The 13761-nt window shown below is 45.3% G+C and overlaps 1 protein-coding gene across 2 annotated transcripts in view; it reads right to left on the bottom strand.

Annotated features, from left to right (window-relative positions):
* Nucleotides 1–13761, bottom strand: part of LOC147661202 (serine/threonine-protein kinase Nek1-like) — a 1124062-nt gene that overhangs the window by 139558 nt on the left and 970743 nt on the right. For both annotated transcript variants that reach the window (XM_086951243.1, XM_086951242.1), the window contains one exon: nucleotides 12793–12953. In XM_086951243.1, coding sequence (XP_086807369.1) covers nucleotides 12793–12953 — 161 coding nt within the window. The remainder of the gene's footprint in view (nucleotides 1–12792; nucleotides 12954–13761) is intronic.

The following is a 13761-nucleotide window of genomic DNA, read 5'->3' as shown; positions in this document are numbered from 1 at the left end:
CTGACATGTTAAAAACTGATTATGTGTAGGGAAACTAGCCAATTACAATATACTGGTGTTACCCTAAGAAGAAGGTCAACATGTTTCTGCCCGTTCTATGTGTTATTTTACTGGGCTTTCATCAGGACCGGTAAGCGAGTGTCCCAATGACAGGAGGGGCGCGCTAAGGCCCGCCCTGCCAATGGTCGTGAAAGTTAAAAATAGCACTATGTGTAAAATGGTGCAAAAAAAGAAAAGAAAAACAAACTCATAAGTTTGGGGTTTTACCTCTTTTGCGAGGAACCTAGGAGTTTGAAAAAAGATAAAGCCACGCCCCATAGAACTCAGGAGGGGGGTGGGAGCGACAATGGCACACCGCCCGCAACGCTCAGCACCCGCTCGGCACCTAGCTGCACCCTCGCTGGATCTCGTGGGTGCAGCTAGGTGCCGAGTGTTTTTCTTTTCTTTTTTTGCACCATTTTACACATAGTGCTATTTTTAACTTTCACGGCCATTGGCAGGGCGGGCCTTAGCGCGCCCCTCCTGTCATTGGGACACTCGCTTACCGGTCCTGATGAAAGCCCAGTAAAATAACACATAGAACGGGCAGAAACATGTTGACCTTCTTCTTAGGGTAACACCAGTATATTGTAATTGGCTAGTTTCCCTACACATAATCAGTTTTTAACATGTCAGGTTGACCAACCAATAAAAGTTTTTTTGGTACAACCCCTGACATTTTTAACCCTATTTTAAATTTTCACTCTTCATCCTCACACAAAAAACCTGCTCCGCAGTCTCCTGGCGTCGCAGCACACCGGGGAGGTACTCGATCTCTCCCGGTGGACCCGATGATGAAGCATGTCACCACTAGGGTGAGTGAGGGTTTCCTGAAAAAGCATTGTATTTTTTCATGAAATTGGTCCTACTACCTGACCACTTACAACTGGCCTCAGACTTCACGTGCGACAACCACTTTTTTGTATATCCTTCCTCTACGGACACTCTTTCTTTGATTACTTGTGATTTACTGGGGACCAAGAGTGCCCTTCAACCCTTTCTCTCTTTTTGTTGATACACGACCTCTATAAGAGGCCAAGTGGGAAGGAGAGGCGGCGTGAGCAGGGCGGCCAATGGGCGAGGGGACGGACACAGAAGGCATAAGGGGGCGGGCCGCAGGGGGGAAGCGGGGGCACAGAGGGCAGTGGCGCAAAAAGGAGCACCTAGGCTGGGAGACAAAAAGTAAAAAACAAGACAAGTTACAAAAGGCAAGGTACAAAAATATGGGAGGAAGAAAATAAAGATTAGCAGGTGTAATGTAATGTATAGGCATTTATATAGCGCACTACTTACCCGGAGGGTCCCAAGGCGCTTCGACCGCTGCGAAACCCTTCCTGGCTTCCCTGAGAGATGGTCCCTTAATGGGTATCTCCAGGGTGAGACCAGGCATCCCCGGCGGTCTGGTGGGGCCGTTAGTGAAGATGAGGCAAGCTAATGCCCAGAGTTGCCGAGTGCGATCGCTGATCAGAGTGGGCACCGAGGCGAGAGAATTATCGAGTCCGCTGACCCTGGTCCAGAAACCTGCCGCGCCGGGATTCGAACCCTGGTCCCGGGCCGTCCTCTGCTCTCGGGTCTGCCGCCTCTAACCAGTGAGCCACACTACTTCACTGCAAAAGGTCAACAGACGCCAGGGGCGGTGAACCCTCGGCAGCAGCTTGGAGGCAGACACGGGCACCCAGGAGGAGCCATGCGGCGTGGGGAGTGACCCGAGGTCAGGTCACTCACCCTAATCACAGATCTGGGTTGAATCCAATCCCAGTGTATGAGGTCAAAAAACACTTTTCTCTGAAACAGCATCTTAATGAAAACATCTTGAAAATTCATACAGTGGAAAGCATTTAAAGATTTTGGATGTTACATGCAAGGACACTAAGCAACAGATTAAATGCCATCCTAAACTTCAGTGTTTTAAATTGGTGTTGTTCCTCACAGCTGAAAACCACTGGAAAGGAGATCTACATATACATTTTTTGACATTTTGATTTGTATCTATCCACTTTTGCATTCATTGCCTCGTCCAAGACCTCTTCTATTGAGCTGCTTGTTGAAAATAACAACGTTTGAAATTATTAATGTTAAGGAGTTTATGCCCTCTTACTTGAACGCCTGAATCCACATTTTACTGCAGGAAGCACTACAGAGTCCATCTATGTTTTTTTCCAGTCGTACAGATTTGATTTAAAGGGCTAGGCTGATGAAGAAGATGTTATTCAAGGTGAGGGTTATTTGGAGAAGTGAGAAAGTCTCAAGGTTGAAGAGTGTGTACAGAGCCGCTCACCACTACAATAATCGATATGGGAGACGGTTCAGTTGCTAATCTGTTTTTATTTTGGTATCCTGTTTACTATTGAATCTATGCAACATGATTGGTCTGGAGATGATCACTGAAAATATTAATAGTATTATTATGTGTAGCCTTACTTGTTTGCTCTCTAAATGTTATTGGACAAACCTGCCCAGGTAGCAGACCAGAACATGCAACCTGGATTCACAGCAGAGTGAATCCGTATATAGAAGAGTTCAGTAAAATATGCTGCTGTTGTGCCTCTTAAGGATCACAGGAAGGAGGAAGGAGACATACTTAAATACTTGTGTGTCTTTTATGAGTCACATTACTGCACACTGAAAGGCAATGAGTGCATGCTATTAGTGGATAACTGGCCACCCAGGGCTCCAATCTATTTAAAATGTTGGCCCTTGTGGCATATTTTGTGCCCTGCAATTTTTAGCTCAATTTTTAGTCTCCTCATTAGTCAATTAACCACCCACACTTTTATTTTCAGTTCACTCTATACTCAATCACTTGACCGCTAACATCACCCTCCTAGATGACCCTCACGTCACAGTATTTTTGGTCTCGTTCCCCTTTCGATTGCATCTCCATATCCACAAAAACAACAAAATAATTGTCTTTAGTCACCTGACCCCCACTGTTCTGAAATCACCCTTTCATTTCCCTCTCTTTCTGTGTTACTGATTTCCTTCATTCCTCCTCCTTCTGGGGGGCATTTCTGCTAATATACAGTGTCCTCTTAGCAAAGTGAACTGTCTAGAAGTGTGGTGTTAAGAGTAAAATATGGCTTGTAGGTTGTTGTTTGCTGCTGTGGTGATTGTTGATTCGATCACATACAGCCAGTGGCAGTTTAGGCCTCAGAACTGGGAATGGGAGCATTACATGCACACAGGGATACAGCAATGCTACAAATGTTTTGAAAGTGATATGCTTCCAGTGGTTTGCACTTTGGTGTTGTGGCCATGTAGAAAAAACAATGGGCACATGCATCACGGGGCAATTCACACATTTTGCTGCTCACTCATTTACATTTGTTGAAATGTGTTTAGACTACTCCAGATGTCAGAGGAGTAGATGTGAGTGAATTGGACTAAATGAATGGAAGGAAGAGCTGGACTTCACAAATGCCTTAAAAGTACTAAGGCAACCACATTTTATTGAATTCTCAAATTAGGACAGCTTGCTTCCTATGTAAAAAATAGTACAACACTCTGGCGTTAATTTACCAAGGTCAATGCATATGAAGGCATTACAACAATTAAATAACATATTAAACTAACCAGGCCTCACGGACCTATGTGGAGCTGAGGTCACAAGCCACAAACCTATGCAACTGCAGTAGGCAGTATCATTAAAGCAATTCTTGGTATTGGAAAGTTTGCCTACTGTTAAGATAAAAAATTATGACACTCTAGTTTTCATTATGTATATTTGCATGTTAGGAAGCAGTCTAAAGCACATCTCACAGTGATTACAGTATAGTTCTAAATGTCCCTGGTTCAAAATCAGCTAACTACACGGCTGCTTAGTGACATCTTCTTATCTATACGAATCAATGGATTTCCCAGATACCTCATTAGTCTTCGTGGTCAGAAGGCAGGTTTGAAAAATACATTATACAGTTCACTTTTCCTACAGTCAATCAATATCCACAATAAGAAACATTCCAGGTTTAAGCACCCTTAGTTTCAAAAGCCCCTTTGGGATTTCACATTAAGAAGGAGGTGGTCCTCCTTATCTGATATACGAGACCTTACTTGAAGTCCTTTATTGTGTCCCTCCACAATCTGGAAAAGGGTATGGTTTCAAATGTTTTACATTACAGGAAAAATTAAGTCTTAGCTTGCTTATTAATTTTAGTAAATCGTCTCCAAAAAAATCATCATCTTTTTAAACCTTCATTGTCTGCTGGATATTTCTTAAATGTTATTATTAAGAGATTACTTTCTCAAGCAGATCACACTGCACTAGAGAAGACTGGGCCTATTCCTCTTCATACCTGTTCCCTGATCAAATCTGTTGGGTGAACATTGTGGTTGACCTTGTGCATTCTTTAATCAGTACTGCCCATGTATCATTTCCGATTTAAAACTCTTAATTTGGTCAATATGTTGTTGACAAACTCTTCAGTTTAAGCATGGCCTAAATCCACTGTCGGCATACCTTAAATATTTGTTTCCAGGTTATCAATTGCAAAATTTGGGCCTGTCAAGGACTTGTACGTAAGAGTCTTTTAATGAGAAATTCTGTTCCTCCTAGTCCAGATTAATCAAATTGATAAACGCATACATCTTACGCAGTTTAATTCTGGATCTGAATTATGCTAGCAACTACAAAACTTTGTGATGAATGGTGAAGTATATGCAGAATAATTGACTTGTACCTTTTTAAGGAGACCTCTCACCAGACTTTCAAAACATTCACTGGCTTGATAATATGATAAACCATAGAGAATAAAAGACTATGGGCCAGATGTAGGTGGCCAAATAATGGTCGGTAACGCCGAAATTCAGTAAATTTCAGAGTTACCGACCGGTATTTAGCCATTCCTAATGTAGGTAAGGAATCAGTAAATAAGGAATCGGTAAATACCGATTCCTTATTGCTCTTGCATTTAAGGAATCGGTAATACCGATTCCTTAAATGCAATGTAGGAAGCACATTAAAGAGTGCTTTTGACCCTTAAGAAATCGATAATTACCACCAACTTCAAGTTGGTGGTAATTACCGATTTCCTTTAAAAAACCACTTTTGTGTTTAGTGCCATGTGGCACACATTCATGCCCTTAGGGCATGTATGTGCACACATGCACATTTCAGGGGTGCAACAGGGTGTCCTTTTGACACCCTGGCACCCTTGAAAGTGCTCCCGCTATTAGCGATTCAGTAATACTGAATCGCTAATGGTGGATGTCTTCAAATTCATTCCTATGGGCCTCCAAGCCCATAGAAATGAAGGGGTAGGTATTCCTTATTACCGAATCTCAATTACCAATTCGGTAATAAGGAATATTAAGTATTCAGTATTTTTTACCGAATCTTTACCTACATAGGAAATACCGATTTCCTAATAGCGAAGCGGTAAAATTTGCTATTAAGAAATTGGTATTTCAGATTTACCTACATCTGGCCCTAAGTTACTTATCTCCCATAATGCCTTATCTAGTAAAGAGACTCTATCTAACCACACATGAACTAAGCAAAAGCAGTGTGGGACATTCCATGTCGCACCATGTCTCAAATTCTCATGAACCCACTGCTTAGGAGCCACGCTCAATCCAATAACAACTACAACATTTCAAAAGGAGCGTACAATCAATCATAAATGTCACTCAGTGTAGGAAAGTAGGATCTGCTTTCATGGTTACCCCTACTTTTTGCAGGTGTCACTATGTTTTTTTGACTAGTCTGACTGGGATCCTGCGAATCAGGACCCAGTCACTGCGTTTCCTCCCTACGTTTGACATGGTAAGTACTTTGGTACCTTCACAATTGGCTACTGGTGTACAGCTATAAGTTCCTAGCATATGATACTGAGGTACCCAGGGCATAGGTACACCAAGGGCCTCTCCTGGTAGCAGCATGTATTATGCCATCCATGAGAGACCACTCTAACTGTGACTACAGGCCTGCCATTGCCACCTGTGTAAGTTGGTGCTTGCACCCCTTACCAGAGATACACGTTTTCTTATATCTGAAGTCACTACACTTAAAACCTAGAAGTCCCCACTAAGGCAGGCCTTTCAATCCTGAAGGCAGGGTGCTTGGTTATTAGTGTGATTGTGCCCCTGCATGAGCACAACACCCATACAAACGCCGGAGCCGATTTTCAAGGCTTTGTAAGTGTGGTCAGCCATTTTGATAGATGTAGTGGCCATCCGTCATTAAGCGATGGCTAAATATATAGTGGCTGTGCCGAACCGGGGCATTTTTACTATCAAACATGTTGGAATCATCCCTCTAACACCGTTACAGGTGTTGGAGATATGATTCAATGCACTGGGGACTCCTCCGGGAAGCCCTAGTAACAGCCTTCCAGGGTGTGCCTGCAAGCTAGTGCTGCTGCCGACCAGAGACATGATTCTGCCCTCCTGCTGCTGAGCTGAGCTTGAGCAGGGGAAGATAGAACAATAGGTTTCCTGTCACAGGGAAGTGTGACCACCTCCCAGACAGGACTTATAGTATTGGGCTGGGGTGGGGGCACTTGCCAGCGCACCAGACTACTTTGAAGGAGACATTTGGTGCCCTCCTTGCAAACTACAGCTGGAACCACTTCTGGGAGCCCTTGGCTCCCGCTCTAGTGTGAAACTGGACAAAGGACATGGAATTATTCTTCCCTCTGTCTTACCCCTCCTCTGGGAGAGACCACTGAGTTGACCTAACCCCTTTCTTAGGGCATAAATGGGCTTACCTCAGATTCGTCGTGGGACAAGACTCAAGCCTAAAACCACATCACTCTTCAACCGTCTGGATACTTGGACTTCGTTGGACTTCACCTGGAACCGAGACTGCATCAAAGAAGAATCCTGCTGCTCCTGGTCTCACTGTTCTGAAAGTCTTCTTCATCGTCAGTGTCTGTGCTTCTTATAGGATCTTCAACAGAACTGTGGCAATAAAGGACACCTGAATAACCCCCCTAGGAGTCAAGGAGTCACTCCCCTGGATCTGCAGGCACCGCACCAAAGCTGGCTGGTCTGCAGCTCCTGACGACCCACAGACTTCGAACGACTCTGCAACATAGGTGGTGGTTCTGCAACTCCCTCAAAGCCTGACCTGTTCTCTCTGCACTTTTGAGGCCAGCGCCCCTCATCAGAACCGCTGGGACTGAACCCCTGTGCACTGCATTGACTTGTCGTTGCCAAGGCTTGTTAGCTCTGCACTCCAGAGATTTTCTGGCTAAAAGAAGCTCCAGCCTCGAGCCTCTAAGATCAGCATCCTTACACCATCTTCTGCACTGCGGGCCTTCTTCTTTGGTGAGCTGCTCGAGATCCTCTTGCGACTCCTGTGCCTATGGCCTGCGGGTCCTCTCAAGGGTCTTCTCCTGCTTTTGCGGGCTCCCCTGCTTGCTCTGGGCATGCCCTAACTCTCCTGCACTTGGTGAGTCCCTTGGACCTTGCTGGTCCCAACGTTGCTGCTTCATTGTGTTCCACATGCGTTGCTGCTGCCAAAGCTTGTTGGTGCTCCTGGCGGACACTGACCCCCTGGTTCTCGACTTCCGACGTGGGGCAGTTTGTGCACGGCTCCGGGTCTTCCTCAGTGTCCCCTAGTCCTCACAGCAGCAGCGACAAGGGCTTGGCAGTTCGGGCTGGACTGTCCCCATGAGGCACAGGGTCAGACTGATTTGCATATATATGGCCATGTCTGAACTGGGGAGGCGGAGTGAGCTAAAGAATGATGATGGATTAAACCCAGATCAGTTTACTTGGGATGAGTGCTTGCAATGTTCAACACTCCGTCCATCATCCCCTTGGTTTTGCTTTGTTGCAAGAACATCACACACTTCAGAAGGCAGATAAAATACTCTCAGCTGCCGCCACTCAATCTCCAAGCATGAAGTTGCAGGGTGCGCAAGTTTGGATGCAGAACCGTGCCCGGTTGCTGCACCAGGAGGGCCCCCCAAAGGGACAGCTGATCAGAGGATTGATGCCCATTCTCAGGAGTTTGAGATACCATACTCTCCGTGCCCAATCTGGAGCCACTAAGAGGACTTGGGCCCAGTCGGTCCTGATGTTCTGGAGAACTTGGGGCAGGAGAGGTATCGGCAGAAAGGCATACAAAAATCCTGAGCTCCACTTGAGCCAAAATGCTGTATTCATAGCCAGTGACTATTTCGGGCTCATATCATTGTTTGAATTTTAAAACCATTATGCTAGGTATATGAGACTCTAAATCCCAGTTGGTCCTGTTCTCATTATATAACTATATACATTATTATTCTGAATTATGCAAAGTTCAATAAAGACAGTCCACAAAACACTTATAATCATGTTGAATGTACAGATGTCCCTTGTCCAGTTTCTTCTACCAACTAAATTTAAAAATGTCAGGTGGTATAGCAGAGATGCGTCTCCAAGCGAGAGCTGCCTTGGAAACTCCAACGTGCAGAAATGCTGACATTGTGCATTATCTGTGGTGGAGAATAAATCTAACACAGGTTCACCACAATCTTTGTAGAGGTATTGGACTACCTCTGGGTGAAGACTCCATTTGTGATCTGCGAGGCATTGACGGCTAAGTTCATCCACCCTGATGTTTAGTGATCCTACCAGGTGCTGCACGACCAGGAAAATATCCTGATGTTCCAGCCATGTCCAGAGTGGCACAGAGCCTCCTGGCATGGAGTTCAGGACCTAACACTGCCCACTTTGTTGCAGTACAACATGGTGAACATTTAAACCAGCTTCCCTTTGGTGGATGGAAGGTAGGCTGTCACTGCCAAGCGGATCACTCTCAACTCCAACAGGTTGATGTGAAGCTGAGACTCCTCCAGAGACCAGCGTCCTCTGATCTCCACCTCTCCAGATGGCCTCCCGAAATAAGAAAGGTTCTGTCATCACTGTGAGTTCTGGGTGGGGAAAGGAGAGGGGTCTGTCCTGACCCAATTATAGTACATCGACCACACTGTAGGTCTTTTCCAGTTCCCTCTAATATCTGGTCCAAGTTGGAGAGATTCCCCTGATGCTGACCCAACTGGCACTTTAGGTCCCACTGCAGGGCCTGCATAGTCCAACAAGCATGATTTACCAGCAAGATGCGGGAGGGAATGAGGCCCAGTAGCCTCTAAGTCAGTCTCACAATATTCCAGGATACAAGCTGAAGCATAGGAATCATAGCCTGAATATCCTGGAATTGTCATTCCGGAGGATAGGTCTGAAACTGCACAGTGTTGAGAATAGGAATGAGGAAAGAAAGCATTTGAGAGGGAGTGTGAATTCAGCATGTTGCTAGTGAACCCCAGCATATATGCAGGAGGTACTCAATATTCTTAAAATGAGCGACAACAACCTAGGACAAGTTTGCCATCAACAACCCGTCGTCCAGGTAGGGGGAAGACTGGTACCACAGGCCTCCACAGATAGGCTGTGACTACCTCCATCACTTAAGTGAACACCTGAGGGGCGCTGGTAAGGCTGAAGGGGAGCACAGTAAACTGGAAATGATCTTGAACCACCATGAACCCAGGAAACGTCTGTAGGCTGACAGAACAGGTATGTGAAAACAGGCATCCTGCAAGTCCAACACTACCATCCAGTCTTGGGGATACAGGGCAGCTAGTACCTGAGCCCGAGTGCACATTTCGAATTTCTCCTATTTCCAGAAGTAATTGAGAGAGCGGGGGTCTAGAATGGAATGGCGCTCTCCATCTTTTTCAGACACCAAGAAGTAGCAGGAATAGAAACCACGATAAATGCTTTCACAATATTAGGAGGGCAACCTAATTTCCCTGTTCACACTGAACTTCTCAATTCGAATTTCATGTATCTGTAATCACTCTTTTGTTTTCAATTACTTTCCATATCTTGTTTTTCAATAAACTTCCAGATGTTGGTGTCGTTTTCCATAGAGTTATTTTTATTAGGTATCCAATTTTGAGAAGGAGGATAAATCAAATTGCCCTGATGAAGTCCCCATAAGGGATGAAAATTGTAGGCTGGGTCTGTTTTGAGTGTGATTGAATTGGATACTTAACATAAAGAACTTTAAGAAAGCTCAATGTGAACAAGGAAATTTGGTTACACTCCTAACATTGTGAAAGCATTTACCAAGGATTGAGTTTTGTAGGCAGTCAGAACTTCAGGAGTGGGCCTAAGAGAACTAGAAGATTGGGATATCTGACCAGTACCATCCAGAAGCACCACTGCTGGCTGTCTTTTCTAAATTGGAATAGCAGCCACAACTTACTTCTGCTGTTAGCACCCCTCCTTTGCTCCTTCGGCCAAAACAGCCTGCACTTCCTGTCCAAGAGTGATAGATGGTCCTCCATCAGCTGATCTTAGGACAGTTGCAATGGCAGCAGGTGTGCTTTAATGTTGAGGTGTAACCCAGCTGAACAATCTGAAGGACCCACTTGTCTAATGTTACAGCTCTCCATTGGGGCAGGTGGTTTCTGATCCTGAGGCCAACTGATTGCCCATAATGTTTCAAGGGCATATTAAAGAGGTTTTGAGGTTGCAGCAGCTGGAGGGCGGGGTGGGGGGTGATCTAGTTGGACCTTTGGCCTTGGGTCCCATGAGGCTTGTGGGAGTCGCATTCAGAGCCGCGAAAGGACTGAAACGTCATGGCTGGAAATTAAAGGATGCAGCTGATAGCCATTTCCATACCAACGGAAGGAGCAGAAGGTGGAATACGGCTGTCATGGGCCATGGATAGTCCCAACGATCTAGCAGGGCTCTTCTATTTTTAAAGCACTTAAGTGCCAAATCGACCCAGTCACCACACAGGCATGTGTCATCAAAGGGAATGTCCATAAGGGATGCTTGGACATTCCTGGAGAAGCCAGTAGATATCAGCCCTGCCCAGCAGGTCAGTCATATCCAGGCCACAGCATATGGTGAACTATTCTGCCTTCCTGCCATCAGCAACAGCCTGGGTCAGGATGGCTCAGACTTTCTCCGAGATCATGGGCAGCACTTGTGCAGCAAAGTCCCATACAGTATGGGAAAACCGGCTCAATAAGCATGTGGTGTCCACAGACCATAATGCAAGGCTGGTGGAAGAAAAAATCCTCTTCCTAAAGGTATCCAGCCTCTTGGATTCCCAATCCGGTAGTTTGGTACGGAACGTGCCAGGGTTTATTTTGAAGGTTGAGGCTGTACCACCAGGCTGTCTGTGGTGGGGTGCTGGTGTGGAAGGCTGGGTCCCCAGAAGTAGGGCTGTGGCAGGAGTGCCTATGAAGGGCTTGGTTCAAGCCCAAGCAGGAAATCAGTAAGGATTTAATGAAAGGAGAGGAGGGGTCCTGTGTGGGCTCTCCTAAGCTGAAGCACATCCGTTAAGACGTTAGTCTTGACTTCCACAGTGGGCAGCATCAGGAGGAGAGAGGAGACCAGTGACTGGTGAGGTGACCAGGCCACTTCATCAACCAATTCCCGATACCAATTCTCCTCGGCCAAAGGTTCCTCAAGAGGGGGTTGATCAACCAATTCCTGATACCAATTCTCATCGGCCAAAGGTTCCTCAAGAGGGGGTTGGGATAAATATAGGAAACCTCAGGTACCCCTTAATCTTATTCCTCACAGGGCCTATCAGTAAAAGAAGGAACTGTCTCCAACTCAGAAGACCTGGATCCGGTAGTTGCCGGAGTAGATGTTGGACACCACCAATGTGGCTCTGTATCAAAGTAAAGAATGACGATGGGGCAGATGGGGACGGTGCCACATGTCTGAACCCCAGCGAATGTTGTGGTTTCACAACCGGGTCGGTCTAAGTCCAGGAACAAATTCAGAGGGTCCGACTGATGCTGACGGCAGACACGTCACTGGACACCCAGCATCTGGCGGACTGGTGGGGTCCAAAGGCACTCCAGTGGAGTCCAGTTGCTTACACAAAGTTGGGTGGGGGATACTCCAGCAAACTCAAGGAGACGTGGATCGGACCATGGCTTAGGCTCTACATAGATGCCCTGGGAGCAGGGCTTAAAACTGTGACATTGGCCCCACTCCTTGTCCAAGGACTTGGATTGGTGCAGGGAAGTCAAAACATGCTTTGGCTTCTCCAAAATCTTTTTGTAGCTCATACCTTTGAAGCCAGGAAGCAAAACAAGGGCCTGCAGGAGCTCCCTGATGACCAGGGCCTAGAGCAGCGGGGAGTCATTCAGTGTCATACAGCCAAAAGATTCATGGTCTGCTCCTGGATGGCTTTCAAATGTATGGTCTTGCAATCCAGGCAGGCCTTGGAATCGTGGTCTGGCTTTAGGCACTAGAGGCAAACCAAGTGGAAGTCTGTGGCATTGATTTTCATGTGACAGGTACCACAAGGCTTGAAACACACAGGTTTCTCGGGTAACGTCTCTAGTGAGAAAAAAGATGATACGCTGGAACCGAAATATAAAAAAATGTCAGTCGAAAAATGACTGAAGGTAGCTCAGTGAGGATCTGCGCTGATGTTGCAGAAAAGAAGGAACTGAAGTAAGCACGCTGGAGTGTATCCTATATAGGCAAAGCATTTCCCTTCTGGCAAAGGTGATGCCTAAGATTATAACCTGTAATTGATCGTTGCCACATACCGGTGTGCAGGGGTACTGCTTTTAAATGTCCAGATCCAGTCTGATGCCTTGGGGAATATTCTAAGGTAAGGAATATGTAGTTAGAAGTTGTACTATGTTAATCAGTAGCTTGTGGCATTGACAAAAACTGCTAGTGTATCTACTCTCTCTGGTGTGCTATAAGTAAGATCTCCAAGTCAGATGAAATAATGAAAGTATGCCGCAACTTCAACTATTGTTATTAAGAACATATGCTCACGTGTCTTCAGAATCTGAGTGCTCCTCTTCTTTCAGTGGCTCGTCTTCTAAGTCATCTATTTCAAGACTGTCATCCTCCTGCTCATCTGCCAAACCATTGGCATCATCCACAAATGTTTTGAAAAGCTTGCCAAGATCTGGAAGTGAACATGTTCTCAGCATCTAAAATGAAACCGAGATTATTTAGTACCTTTATATTTAATACTCAATACATATTTTTCTGAAAGGCCACACTTTTCTCACAGCAGCAGGGTTCTACAGTGAAGATTAAAATGCCAGTTGAAGGCGATCTAGAGCTGGTGTAGCACCTACCATTCCACTTCTTTGAAATGAAGCGATGTGGCAGTTACAAAGAACAAAGATATCATTCTGTTTTGTCCTGTCCTCTGGTAAGGAGGAGCTGACTAGGTTCACAGAATCAAGTCAATCAGAAACCAGCAGCACAGATGTAGCAAATAGAGCTAGTAACTTCCAAGAAAGATATAAACTTCAACCAGGCATTAACATATTAAATGAATACCCTCACTGAGTTCACTTTAGTAGAAATTGTGTTAATTAAAATACACCCCTGCTTAACTGTTCTATAATGTTTTTGTTCTCTAGTAAGGCATGTTCCCTCATCAAAACACCAAAATAATTGTGTATACCTAGCCTAAAGAAAATGTATCTATTATACAAGAAACATGTTACTATTCACAGACTATAGCATAATTAAAATGGAGTACAAATATATAATGGGGACCTGCTTTGCTCTCCACACTGACAAGTCCGGAAACAGCCCTTATATCACTGAATCACCTTTGAAAGTATTTGTCAAGATATTCTAACAGCATTGCATTAAGACCAGCTAGCAGTTCAAACCCACCGGTACTTGCTGTCCACCTACATGAGAGTGCTCACACAATTAGTTCTGAACAAAGTAAAACAATGGGTAGGAGCATCTGGAACTACACCTAAATGGATCAACTCT

This window comes from Lissotriton vulgaris, unplaced genomic scaffold (genome assembly GCF_964263255.1).
Source record: "Lissotriton vulgaris unplaced genomic scaffold, aLisVul1.2 SCAFFOLD_228, whole genome shotgun sequence".
Taxonomy (NCBI): Eukaryota; Metazoa; Chordata; class Amphibia; order Caudata; family Salamandridae; genus Lissotriton; species Lissotriton vulgaris.
This window is presented reverse-complemented; position numbering and strand designations above follow the sequence as displayed.